This window comes from Colius striatus, chromosome Z (assembly GCF_028858725.1).
Source record: "Colius striatus isolate bColStr4 chromosome Z, bColStr4.1.hap1, whole genome shotgun sequence".
Lineage (NCBI taxonomy): Eukaryota > Metazoa > Chordata > Aves > Coliiformes > Coliidae > Colius > Colius striatus.
The window spans coordinates 66,522,077-66,536,380 of NC_084790.1; the positions used below are offsets into that span (position 1 = coordinate 66,522,077).

A 14,304-nucleotide genomic window follows, 5' to 3' on the forward strand; every position below is an offset into this window, starting at 1 on the left:
TAGATCGCAGAATGACTAACTCGGATGAACGTGGTTATCGTGTGCTGTACAGCGACATTTGCTGTGTTCCGTGTAGTGTTGGCTGTTGAATAAAAACGAGGTCACGTTAGAAACGCGTAAAACATGCATTTGTGGAAGCGATGGCCTGCAAATAGCTTTTCTTATGAACTGCTTCCAGATTCACGAGGAGCCCTACACGGGATAACCTGCTTGATCCTGGAAACCAGAGCTGACACACTAATGTTTATTGGCAATGTGATAAATGTGCATTCAGGCTGGAACCTTCAAATCAGGCTGAAAACTGCTTTGCTGGGATGAAAGGTCCTGTACCACACCTATGTTGCTGGGGTTTCGGTACCCATTAAATGCCACCTTCACATTAATAAGAACAAAACTCTGTTTCATTATAGGATAAATGGAGCAAAACTGCCATTAATGTACTAAACGCCATATTTGCTTCTTGAAAAGCTGTGCAATTGGTATTTTCAGAAGTCAGAGAACTTGAATGGGGTAATTCTGCCGTTAATGTGCAGCACAAAGCAAAGAGTTGGTAATGGCAAGGGCAAGAGTCTTTTGTAGAAATGCAGCCTACCACAGTACTCAAGAGGGTCCTGGTGGAGAATTCAGATCATAAGTACAGTTACTAGCTAGACATCAGAGCAGATTATATGCATGGCTTTTTTGTAGTTGCGTTTAGCTGGACAGAGCAAGAGAAACAGCTGTTAATAAGTGAAATAATGGCAGAGTGGATTGCTGCAAGTTAGCCACATATTGTTTTTACCCTCATATTACACATCAGCTAAGTGTCAGTGAAGGCTGCACATGCCAGTGAGGCAACACCAAGGAAGTAAAACAGACCCAGTGATAACAAAAGCCGACCAGAGGAAGTCTTGCATGTAATCACCAGAATTAAGAGGAGCTACATATTGTGGGAAAGAAGTGAAAACATTTAACGTGTTAGCTCTGTTAAGAATTACATAAACAAGTGCATCTGCAGTGTTACAGCTACAGAAGCCTCTGAAACACCTACTAGTCAGTGCACTGTACTTGCCTACATTTTTCCTTGCCTGTTTTGAATCTATAGGCTTTTCATTTGTGGAAACTTCAAAAGAAGAGAAATTCTCCTTCACGAATGATAACGCATAGTATCATCTTGAGAAGAAATGCCTTCAATTCTCTTGCTTACCATGGAAATGCAGTAAATAAGTACACATTTGAAACTCTATTTACTTGTTTCTGTTTATTGCTTTTTGACTAAAACAACCAAGACAGACCTCAATCCTTATCACACAATTCATCTGAAAAATAATAATTACGTATAACTGCAAAAGATGTAATCATTTGACAAGTGGTTTGTCTGTCTCATTAGAAGGAAATACTTTGCAGTCTGCTCAGAAAATTTTAAAAATGTGCCCCAAGACAACAGGTCCACTTGTTGTGCTCTCTTAACATCTTCATAACGTGGTCAGGTTTGAACTGCGCTCACAGCGTGGAAAAATGCCGTTCCTTGTACCTACAGCCACACATGCTGTGCATGAGACCTTGCCTAGACAACAGCAGAAAGCACAAGTTCCTACGTACATCCACTACTCTAAAACAACATTTTCAAACATCAGTAGTGAAGTCCATCACTAAAATAAAACTAACTTGATTTTCAGCAGTGCCCCTTGTTATGTAGGAGAGTGTTAATCTCATTTAAATTGTAGGCATTCTGGGCTCTGTCCCCAAGTTTGTGCAGCCACTGTGTGCTGCTCAATGACCAGTGTCGTCTCCCAAAAGAGACTTGCTTTTAGTCCTGAATGCATCACCGACAATAAAATAGCAGTAAACCAAAGGGTGTGTGTAGTCCTTGCTCTGAAGCAGACATGGAATCCAGAAGACTAATTTGTCTGTCAAAGTTAGTACAAAGAAAATACTACACTGGCCCAACTGGTTTACCTAGAGGATGCTGAATTTATTTGGTCCTCTGTTTTGTTGGAGTTTTTTTCCCATTTTAGTAGTACAGAAATAAATAGTATACTTTGAGTTGCCAAGTGCAGCTCTTTAGATCCCCAGTAAACAAAAGCAGAAAGTGAAATAAGAAGTTATCTTAATTACACAAATATGCTGTAAAGAAGAAAAAAGCAAAACAAGTACTTTTGTGTGCCTTTTCAGGAACAAATTTAGGTTTGAGCACTGTTTTTTGTCTCAAACATGGCTCATGCAAAATGTTTCTAGATAAAAAGCACACAAGAGCCAGTCAGTATCAATGCTAGGTGACAGCCGGGCAACTCAGCTTTCTAGGTATATATCCAAATAAATAGCGTGCTATTGTTTCTGAAGTGAAGTACAGTATTGTTTTAGGAAACTTAAGTTAAACAAGTGCAGTGTACTTCTCACTGCAAGTTTTGAACAACATGTTTTTTGAAGTCACTGCAAAAAACTGAAACCAATATAAATAATTTCTTCAATGCTAAAAGGCCTTGAAGGGAAAGTTCTTACATACCGTGTTAATTAAAATCCATCTGAGATTCACTGAAACTTTGACAGCATGACACCTAACAGCTTGAGCCTTAAGGACTAAAGAACAATTACTCATTTCTCTGTGGTTGACATGTAACAAGTCGATGAAATGTAATACAGTTGCTTCAGTAGCAACAGTGATTAAAAATGCAACGAAAAGTAACTATGTCTTAGAGACAGTAGATTTCTTGTCCATATCTAAGGAATCTAGAGCAGTAAAACCAATGCCAACTCCAAGGCTTGAGCGTCTCCAAGATAATTCAGATGGAGGAATATGGCGTAGCTCTCTGCGAGACATTTTTACTGGAGTTACTCCTTGAAACTGTATTCCGGATTCTCTTCTCTGGATGACCGAAGGTAGTTGAGGATAAGATTTTGAAGGCTGAGCATCATCTGTTCCTGTTTTATCATCATTAGTGCTTGATGAACATTCTTTGTTGCATCCAAATTCTGAAATGTCTTCTCCAAGCTGGTATGAATTCTGCTGTGCTCTTAAAATACTTGTTCTATCCATTTCTTTTCTTTTCCCTGTTTGACTATTGGTTTCAGGGTTGAGTGTTGACTTGATTTCTTCAGAAGCAACTTCTGCTTCATCTTGACTGGATGCCTTATCTCCAGCACTGTTATCTAAAATGAAATGTATCAAGAGATAAAGAGCTAAAAGGTACAATTCTTCTGAGTGCTTGCAGTCAAGAAATACCAGTTGGTCCATGCAGATTTACAGAATCAGTAACCTGCAGCGTGAACATGGTAAAAAATTATGGTAAAAAATAATCAGCACCTGACATTTTTTTCTTTCTGTTAAAAAGTTTGTTGTCTACACAAATATCAGAGGTATTGGCGGTTACTTTCCTCTGGCCAGGTGCTGGTAGTACAAGCCTCACCATTCTAACTTGTAATGCATCCTAGTAGGCAGTCTTCAAACAACTAAACCATGGCTGTCAAATGACTCATCTGTGGAAAACCAGTCAGCAATTACAATACCACAACACACAAAACATATTCTGCAAATTGGACTGTAATGGACAAGCGGGGCTTTTATTATTTTTGAAGCTCAGCAACAAACAACATCATTTTTATTACATTGCTGTGCAGCGTGCTTCAAAAGGTATTAAAAACTTAACAGCAGCAGCTCCTTCGGTTTTGGTTCGGGGTTTTTTTGTTTACTTTTTTGTGTCCAAGCACAGAATCACATTAGAAAGCTCTTCCTTTTTTGAACTACAAGTGTATAAATCCTCTGTTTTAGCTTTAGGAAGTTAGTAAATAAGTTAGGAATTGAAAGCATTCTTCATTGACCATCTCTCATTAAGTAACTCTTATGAAATCAAGTCCTGGGAACAGTCTATCTAAAAGCATGGCATATGACAAAGATTTTAGTTAAAATGTTGTTCAGATCCTTTCAGATAGTAAAATTCCTTTCACTTGACCACAATATGAGTTTGTAGATGCTGAAATTATGTTAGAATCCAGAGAAAACAAAACAAGAATTTAAACCGCTGGTATACCATTGCTACTGCTAGAAACCAATTTCATCTCTCTTACAAAGTGTAATACATTCCTGAAGAAAAATTAGCTCAGTTTTGGGTTGGGTTTAAAAAAAAAAAAAGAATTATTACTATCTGAGATACTTCTGTGTGTTCACCACCCTTCAAACAGTTTGACAACTGCATAATTTAATACTTACATTTAGTGGATGCCAGTAATTGATGGGCTGACTCTCCAAAGAGGCCCTTCAGTTTCCTCTTCAGCTCCCTGCTGGTTTTCTTGTAGAAAAATAAGTCTTTTTCCAGTTGTTGGATTTTACCTTCATATGCTTTCAAGGTTTCTGTAATACCTTCACTTTCTTGTTCTAGGACAAAACCAGTTTAAGAACCAAATATCTGTGTGCCAAAAATCAAGATGCCCCGCTAGACAAACTATGTTGTCTGTCTTGCTGACAGTTTGCTTGCAGTGTGTACATTCTAACTAAGATGATAAAGGATCAAAAAGGCCACACCAACCCCTCGTCAGTTTTAATAGTAACATTTAGAAGAGCAAGATCAGCAGGAGTGGTATCTTTCAACTTTCTAGTATCAGCAAATTCACCATGAAAATACAACAATTCTGCTTTAAAATAATACTCATTTTTCTCTTCATACAGACACAATGTGTCTGTTCCTCAGCATCCTACACAACATCAGAACTAATGGCAGTGAAAATATACCTCTGAACCTTATTGAGTTTCTTTTCAGTTGGAATATAGCACCTCTCAGTATTAACTGAAGATAATACTTTCTGTAGAATCTCCTCCAAGAAGCAAATACCTTGGAAATGATGCAGCATTAGCTGTAGTTTTTTCTCATGTTCTTTCTGTTGTAGGGTCATCTGCCTGTCACACTGCAACTTGATGTGTTCAAGTGCAGATTCTAATTCACGTATGTTGTTTTCCTGGTCTGTGGCCTTCATTTCCTGTTCTTTAATCTGCAGTTTTAACTTTCGTTCAGACTCACGTAGGCCAACAATCTAAGAAAGAAATATACTTCTCTAAATTTATCAAACCATTTTAATGAAAGTTTTTCCACTTCTGCTTAATAAAACTTAAAAAATATCCTGCACAGAATTTTAACTGGAAGAACAGTGTTTTCCTGATTCTGTAAAACTTTCAACTCACATCCTACAACTTGTTCATAAAATTACCCAAGGTTCACTCAACCTCACAAAGGCACACCACATCCTAATAAATTTCATCTTTATATTTCCAGATGTCAGTGTCACATAACTGTTCAGTATGTGGCTGCATGCACTGCAGGCAGTGTGTGAAAAAAATAGCTTATACTGAATTTAGAAAAATATAGGAATATTAGGCTGCGGTTTTTGAAGCCTGCAGTTGTGAAGAATTTCAGTACAAGCCCCCTATTTAAATATCCTGCTGCTCCAGGAGTAATCAACATGGAGTACTACAAAGGAGCGAGGAAGTTTCCAGATGCATAGCACTTTTTAAGCTAATGACCCCAAACCAAACACAAAGTTAGCACACAAGTATACTATATAGGTTAATGTAAAAATCAAAAATACTGAGTTAACAGCAGACCTATGTATCTTGAAGTGATGTTCACCAAAAGCTCATTAAATTTATTTTCATTTCTTGACACCATTTAATTTCGTTTAATTATCTAGAATAATAACAGAAAAGCTAAAACAAACCTTGTTGAAATATTTGAAGAGGATAGCTCTGAGCTCAGCTGTAGACAGGGAAACGAGTTTTCCTACTACATTGTTCTCACTCTGTGAAAGAATCTGAGAAGATGACCTAAGCAAGTGCTGGCAATTTTGAATACTTTCATTCTTGTAATCAATAGCAGCCTCCAGGGCTTCAATTGCTTCTTCTAGCTGGAAAAGGATATGTTCTTCCTACAGAGAAACATATGAGTGAGATCTTTCAAAAAAAACCATGTAAAATTAATCTTTCTATATGTAAGACAGCTTAAACTTCATTCTCAAGAGTAAAACTAAACTTAAGGGCAAGAAAAACTAGTAGTAGTACCAGAGAATAGAATGGGAGCAATAAGAGGTAGAGTACAAACAGAGGACACTTGTCTTTTTTTTCTGCCATAGAACCCCTTCCCTGATACAGAGGTCAATCAAATGGCTCATCACAAAACCAGAAATAAGTTTCCTTTTTATCCTGCCCTTGTTCTCCACAGTTTGACTTTTGCTATTATTTTTTTTTTTTTTTTTTTTGATTGTGACAGTTTTCTGTTGGATTAATGAATGAGTCAGGTCAGTAAGGAGTTTGGTGACCTAACCTGTGTAGGTAAGAGAAATTTATGGCCTGAAGCACAACAGAAGACTTTGAGGAGTGAAGCAAGTGAGGTTTTTTCTGGCACATTGTCACCTCAGCCTAATGACCAAAGTGTTTCTCAAAACTTAAAAATAATCTGTGCATTTGATATGAATTTATTATATCTTCAACATAAGTATCCTGATCATCACCTCAAGTGAGGACCATCCAGGTAACATGACTTATATTCACGGCAAAAATATGGAAGCCTTCAGGTGAATTTTGCTTTCACACAAAATCATCCTATGAAAAAACCCAAGGGGCATCACTATGTGAGTATATTGCCTTACTCTGTGCCCTGACATTAAAGTATCTGCCAGTGATGTTGAGGAACTTCTGCTTCCCTTAGACCAGTGGGGTTTGTCAAGGCACTGGCTGAATTACATCCTGCTAAACATGAACTTTGTTCATTGGTACATAAGTAGTGCTGTCATGGCAGCACTGTTGCGTTATCTACAAAAGTACCCAAACTCAGTTCCTTGGTTCTAGCTTATCTACTATTTGGAGACATTTTAGGTTCTGAATGGAACACTCCCTTATACAGCACTACCAAAACTCTTTATTTATTTTTGAAGTGGTTACTTACTTCCGTTGCCAACACTTTGCCATCTTTCAATTTCTCATCCATGCTGTTTCTTCTTCTGAGCAGCTGATCCCTTTCTGTCTGGAGAACCTGAATTTTTTCCAGAATGTCTGTCTTATCTTCAGTGGTGCTGCTTTGAAGTTGCATACGTTTATCACACAGTTCCCCATCCAGCACACATAAGCGAGTAGATAGTTCCATACTATCTTTGTTTAGAGCCTAAAAAAACCCACAGCAAACAAAGATACAAAAACTGAAATACTCTTTCCAATAAGAAAAATGTAGGCAAGACCATCACATTCAGCAGTGAAAGACTTGCCTGCTTCTTGCAACGGGACTCATTTATTTTGAGTAAACAGCTACCATAAAATGTACTGTTTACTCCAAAAATCAAAGAAAACAAAACCACTCAACAAGCATACTTCTACATATTAAAAATTAAAAGAGCCAGTCATTACAAGTGACAATGATACATCAATTTCTGTTAACTTTTGCTACTGAAAAATAAATAATGCAAAATATTTCCTGTCGTTCTCTAGGTTCCGAAAGGACCAAGTCTCTTTACATTATTTAATACTCTGCAATAACAGAACTTCACAGTTTAGATTTTTTTTTTTGCTGTTGTTGTTGGAATGTTTATGTGAAAAAGTGAATAAAACATACTACTCTGTCTTATTCACATTTTAAATGTTGATTTGCCCAAGCCACACAATAACTTCATGGTAGTGGTAGGGACACAGGTCATGTGGCTTGATCCTCTTCTGCCTGCCCCCGCCACAGTCTTTCAGTCAGCACTATAATTATGGTGAGTCTTATCCTTTTTCTTAAATCACCTGGCTAGATCTCAGTTTCTTGATTTCCAATTGGCTTTTCTCTTGCAATAATGCTTCTTTTTTCGCTATAATGACTTCTCTTTTCTTTAAATCTTCTTCTAGTTCTGCTAACTGCTGGTGCTGTTGGAGAATTCTTTCCATTTCTTCATCCAACCATCTCTTTTTCTCTTCTAATTTCTAAAGTTTAAATAAGAGATCCAGAGAGCATTAACCAGGACTTCTGGGGTTAAAACTGTATGATTATGTTTTCCCTTTTTAAAAGTAACTGATAAAACTGTAGAAGAAATGGATGACATTTCTAATGCTGACAATTCTGCAACAGAATCTTGACTCAGAATAATACAGAAATTGAACTGACTTACAAAGAGGCCCAGCAACATTACATTGCTACATCTTGTATAATCAAACTTGTATCAGGTGCCTTTAAGGAAATGTATTCTTTTTCTAAGGACAATCTTATATACAGATGTCTTCTATGTAATTGCAGCAACATAGGTTTGGAAGGTACACAAGAATTCATCTAGACCATCTGCACTGCATTATGGTTGTACAAGACCAGCTATTTGCGGAAGAAATAAGTGACAAGGAATTATGACATTGAAAGACAGGCAGAAATGAGAGCTCTGATCCTGCTAGCATTATAATCTGTTATAATCTGAAGCCCCAGTTTATCAGTGCATATATTCCTGCTAAAGCTGCCTTTGCTTAACTTCTAAAATTTCTTTTCACCTTTAAATACTTTTGCTAAGTCAAGAAAATCTCACATTCCAATGTTCACACCTGAAATAGTGTAGGTGGGACATCTACTTTTCTAACCTTATTGGGAACAGCCAAAGCCGTAGACCTCTGTCATTTATGTCAGAGGAGAAAACAAAAAACTCAAGCAAACCATGGAACGTTTATGACAGAGCTCATCAGGATCACCCTTGAACGTACAAGACAACCAAGCCTGTTGAACTTTCAGGTCTCTTAATCAACATCTTTGGCAAATCATAGAAAGAAAAAAACATCAGAGAATCTCTTTCCTTCATTCAAATAAGATTACATGAGCTGCTAAACAAAACCATGATGGAATACTCTTCTTCCAAACACTTTACAAAGATGATTAGAGATTACTACAAAAAGAAAGACCTTTCTTTTACAGGACCCTCAGAGATTGAGACTAGATTAGCTACCTGTAGCTTCTGTGAAGTTCCCACTGAGTTTTTTTTCTTCTTTTTAAATGCAGGAATCTCTTTATCCTTAAATTTCAGGCTCTTCGGTTTTTGCTCCATCTTTAATTGAAGCTCCTATAAACAAAGAATAAGCCCCATTCTTCTTGCCTCAGTCTGTTTTTGCATTTAAATTAAACGCATTTAATGTCAGAATCCACACAAGTATTTGACCTGACATACTGGCCATAAATTTACATGTAGAATTGCACTTTAGACATCATGTAATTAAAAAAATAAAAGACAAACTGAAGATTTCTGTGGAAATGTTTACAGACAATTTCATTAGCGTATTTATCAAGAAAGTAATTACTTAAAACTATGGAAAGCCTGGCAGTGTAGTTTACTGTGTTTGGAGAAGTGGAGGCAAAATTGTCTCATTTCATTCTTGTCATAAAGAAATGGGAAGAATCCTACATTAAATTTCTGCTGGTCCTGCTGAATCTCTGCTTCTAGTTGCTTCTTTTTTTCACTCTCCTCAAACAGTTGCTTCTGTAGCTGGGTCTGCTGATGCTTCATCTGAGCCACGTTCTGCTCAAGTTCTGTTGCTTGTCTCTCACTTTGGTTAGATAATGAAGCCAGGTTCTTTGTGTCTTGCTGCTGCTTCTGTAAGGCCTGAATGTTTGATGTCAGATTTCAGATTAAGAGCTGTAAAACTCAAAACTAAAATATTACTCCAATTCTTCCCTGAATTCTTAAGAGTCAGCAAGATATATTAACTTCTACCCAAACAATCACTTTCTGTGATTGCTAAGCCATCCGGTAAAGACAGCACATTAATCTGAAGCAACGTAAAACAGTAAAGTTCATGCCTGACAATAAAATGACAGTAGTAAAATCTACAGAAATCACAGTTGTGAAAAATGTGTAGAGCCATAGCGCCAGAATGATGGTCTTGAGCTGAAGTCAGTAAGCCAACACTGATTTTATTTGTGGTACATAATAAACTTAATAGTCTCCCCGTGTAGGTTCTTTTTGGATACTGCATACAATGGGGTATGAGCATCTGATATCACTCACTTCTTTCTTGCTTTCTTACCTACCAGAAAATACTATATACATCTAATCATTCTGGATATAACAGCGTTAAATTTTTCATTAGCTACTCTAATCCATCCAGTTTTCAATGTATTAAACTGGTGAAGGTTTCACAAACAGGGTGTTAAGGTTGAAATGTGACAGTGAGACCACGATTTGTAAATGTTGATGTTTAGATGAGAAATACCTGCACTTTCAACTTCGCTGCATCCATCTTCTTCTGAAACTCTTTTTGTAACTTGGCTTTCTCAAGAATGTTCTTCATCTCCTTACTTTCCAGCTCCTGAAGTTGCTTTTGTGTTTCAGCCAGTTCCATTCTGGCCTGCTCAGATTCTTGTTCCAGTTTAGTTATCTTCAAAGAATATTGCCTGCTTATAGGCTGAGCCTCCTTACCTTAAAGACACCATATCCAAAAAGTTTAAAACCAGCAGGATAATTAGTTGAAATGTAATACTTAATTTTGCAGTTGAACCGTTACTTACCTCATTATGGCTAAATTAATAATTTCTGAGACATTTTCCAGCTGTAAAGGAACACTCAGAAGTTTCTGTCAAAATAGATCTCTTGTATTTCATAAATTTTGCTTTTTCCCGAAGAATATGTCATTTATTTATTACCCAACTTCCAACTTAATAATCAGTAAATAACTTTGGATTGTGTTTGTACTGTCTGACTTGCCCTGTTTGGGTAGTCTGTCCCAAAGTACTATTGGTGGAGGCACAGAATCTTTCTGGGTGCCAAAAGACAACCTCAAAAGAAGGTATGCACAGAAGAAGCACATGAAGGTGTTGAGTAAAGAGATCCTTATAGTCATCATAAGGCTACTTTCTGGTAGTTATATGAGTATCAGAATAGATGTGTAAGCAATGTAGGCTAACAGGGATGCTGACCTTTTCCATCACCCACTTCTGACTGGGAATGCTTAAATTCCCACCACATTGATGTTTCTTCTATCCCAGATATAATGTGAAAAATATGAGTCAAAGAGATCAGTAGCACTGAGCATACATGAAAAATTACAGTATTGCTGTATAAATGCAATAATCATCAAAACATAAACAAATATTTCACACACTCTCACACACACACACCCCCCCGCATATCACAGCAGAGTAGAAGGTAACCTGAATTTTCAGCTTTCAATGCCATCATAGCAAACAGTTAAAGTTATGAATCTTTTAAGTTATTGAAAGTATTCTTGCATAAGATAATTATATAAAAACGAAGATATGCAGGATATTTTTTGCTTTTTGTTTCTGCACTTCTTCATTCTGATTTTCCCAACAGTAGCCAGTTACCTGTTCTGATTAATGCCTTAATAAGTTCCTCTTTCATTTTGATATTAAGTGCAAGATCTCTCATTTTTTGCTTAGCCTCAGTGAGTCTCAGCTCTGAATTTTTTAACTTCTGCATGTTAAACACATGACTTTTCTGGAGTCTGTCAATCTCTTCACCTTGGAAGAAAACAAAGCAATACGGAAATAAAAAAAAATCTGGAATACTCTCTATATCCAAAAGATAGTGCTCTGGTACATTGTGTATGTGGAGTTCTTGCATGTAAAGTAAAAGAATCAAAAGGAGAGAATAGCACAAAGACTTTCCCTGACATAGAATCATAGACTGGTAGGTGTTGGAAGGGACCTTTAGAGATCACCTAGTCCAACCCCCCTGCAGAAGCAGGTCCACCTAGATCAGGTTGCACATGAATGCGTCCAGGCGGGTCTTGAAGACCTCCAAGAGTGGAGACTCCACACCCTCCCTGGGCACATGTGTCTAAACAGGAAAAGAAAGAACGGTGTACACTAGCATTTCAAGACCCTAAGTGGGAGGAAAAAATATCCATGACACCATTTCAGTGCATCTCAGATAAGATAATAGCATCTTTCATTGAAGCAGTAATAAAGATTTATATCTAAACAGCTTTCTGACTCATAAGTATTACCTAAACATCAAGGTCACTGACATCAGTTTCAGAAAGAGAAAGAAGATACAAAAATATTTGTATCCCTTCCAACCCTTAAGATTCTGTGACACCAGGAGATATTTTACTGCTAAAAACAATTACATGTGCTAAAGAAAATCTTGCATATTCTGGTACTGTAACAAGATTTGTTCTGATGACATGCATTTTACCTGCAGTTGTGTCCATCTGTAGCACAGACTTGTTGGTTAAACCAGACTTCTCCTTTTGACACTTCATGTCACTTAGATCACGAAGAAAGCACAGAGAAACCTGTTTTTGTGTCCATGTTTGGTTTATAGAATGCCTAAGAAAAACAAAAACATGCTACATTCCAGATACATGTTTGTTGGGTTTTTTTTCTTTAAGCTTTATGAAAAGTACCTGAACTTAACAGAGAATAATTCCACATTCACATAAGCATTTGTACATTCTCTCCCATCTACAATCCACCTCCCCATCTCCATGAGCTTCATGGTAGATTCTGTCCCCGCAACAGGTTATGCAACCTTTTTAAACTTCTGTAATCTGCACAACTGATCCTGTAAGTTTACCATGACTAACATCACAAATGGTCTCATACTATGGTAGGACGAGGAAGTAATACTACCTTTGATATACATTTGTTGGTAACAAAAATAAAATAATAATTCAAAAAAATTACTTAAACGAGGTATTCCTTTTGCAGTTTGTATTTTCTTCTTCTTCATCACTCTGATCAGAGAGGTGGCAGTGAAGGACTTTATCCTGATCTTCTATATTGCTTAGTATCATGTGGCTGCGAGCACGGAATTCTGCCATTACCCGGTCCAGGGAGAAGGTAGGGGGGCTGGTATATACCTGTGAAAAAGAACATTAAAAAAATGATGGGTAAAACCACTTGCAACAGTTTAGCAATTATTAACCGATATTTGAAAAATATTTCTGTTTAAAAGTCTGTCGTCACCTGTGCTTGTAAGCAAATTACAGAGATTTCTATAATAACTCTGAATGCCTTTGTACAAAAGGTTTTGAAAAGCGTAGAGCACTTGTTTGAAACGTATAAAGAGACATTGTTAGCAACTCATTATCCAAAGTATTCAAAATAACCATAAGAATAACCATTCCTTTTTGGTAATGCTTCATACTTGAACCTTGATAACACTGGAAAAGACTATAGGCTTTAGCACTTGTAAGTAATAATTTAAAGTCTGAGCATTTTGGACAATTGTTGCATAGCATATGTTGCAAGACATTTAGAAGTAATTTTGCAGAGTCTTCAGTGGGAAGATAAACAGTATCTGAGAAAGCCACTATAATTTGTCATGTCAGGTCTAATTATTGAACTATAACCATTACAAAGTAAGGGAAAAATAATGTAACATTTGGGTAGACTTTACCTTTCGGGTCTCTGTCCCTGAAGGATGGTGAAAGGAGTGTAGCCAACTCTTTGTGAGTGGGGCACTGTACGGCCTCCTTGCAGGTGTTGTAACTGCTGGCCCATCTCTACAAGCAGTTGAGAAGTCCAAAGTTTTCCCATCTTTAAACTTCTCTAGTTTCAATTTTAGCTGATCAATATGCATTTGCTGTTCCACCATTTTCTCGTTCTCATGTGAAAAAGAAAGAAAGGAAAACTGTTGCTGATCACGAACCCTGTATCATAGTCACCATTTTTTAATTCCTTACAAAGGTCATGCATCTTGTAAATCACTTACTGACCCTAAATTCTTCTGCAGGGCACAGGGAAATTCTGCAACATATTCAGAAAATTCTATGACATGTCATCAATGTAACAGATACAAGCCACAACTCCAATGAATTTCAGACACATCTTTGTCTAGAAAGATCTATCCTAAGTAAGGTACATTAGCTTGTCTATGCATGTAGTGAGAAACAGATGACATTACTCAACAGCTCCTGATTGGTTTATGTGTTTTTTTATGGAGAAATAAAATGGAAATTCAACAAAACTGTTTGAAATAAACACATAGTCTGAATTTAATTAATTAAATACATGCACATTCTTCCTCTTTGAGCAGTTACACTTTAAAAAGTATTTGTATTAACTTCAACTTTATTGGTAATGCTAGTCTGGAGAACTTATGTTATCTGCTTGTTCTACAGTAGTCTGTATATTTTTCAAAACTATTTATATTACCTAAATCGATTCATGCATAAGGCAAACATTACATCAATTTTCAATTCCTTCTATTCCTTTCAGTACTTTTCTTTTAAAAGTACCTTTAAAATCTGGCCTAGCAACAAGAAGAAAGTTGAAGAATAGCTAGTGACAGTCAACTGAAAATATTCAATCAAAATATCTTTGCACTATCTTTTGCATTCTCCTACTTTGAATAATCCAGTTTTATTAATTCTTT

General features: G+C 36.7%; 1 protein-coding gene across 4 annotated transcripts in view; it reads right to left on the bottom strand.

Moving 5' to 3' along the window:
• Positions 1-40: 40 nt before the first annotated feature.
• KIF27 (kinesin family member 27) overlaps positions 41-14,304 on the bottom strand; it is a 28,994-nt gene continuing 14,730 nt past the window's right edge. For 2 of the 4 annotated variants that reach the window (XM_062018105.1, XM_062018104.1), the window contains exons 6-18: positions 13,327-13,533; positions 12,612-12,787; positions 12,121-12,254; positions 11,286-11,441; positions 10,175-10,380; positions 9,367-9,564; positions 8,914-9,027; positions 7,739-7,915; positions 6,909-7,124; positions 5,686-5,892; positions 4,806-5,004; positions 4,187-4,351; positions 1,280-3,129 (exon numbers count right to left, since the gene is read on the bottom strand). In XM_062018105.1, the coding sequence (XP_061874089.1) occupies positions 2,666-3,129; positions 4,187-4,351; positions 4,806-5,004; positions 5,686-5,892; positions 6,909-7,124; positions 7,739-7,915; positions 8,914-9,027; positions 9,367-9,564; positions 10,175-10,380; positions 11,286-11,441; positions 12,121-12,254; positions 12,612-12,787; positions 13,327-13,533 (2,619 nt within the window). In that variant the 3' untranslated portion in view covers positions 1,280-2,665. Of the gene's footprint in view, positions 83-1,279; positions 3,130-4,186; positions 4,352-4,805; positions 5,005-5,685; positions 5,893-6,908; positions 7,125-7,738; positions 7,916-8,913; positions 9,028-9,366; positions 9,565-10,174; positions 10,381-11,285; positions 11,442-12,120; positions 12,255-12,611; positions 12,788-13,326; positions 13,534-14,304 lie in introns of those variants that run through there. The other 2 variants (XR_009820841.1, XM_062018106.1) reach the window with 2 other exon arrangements.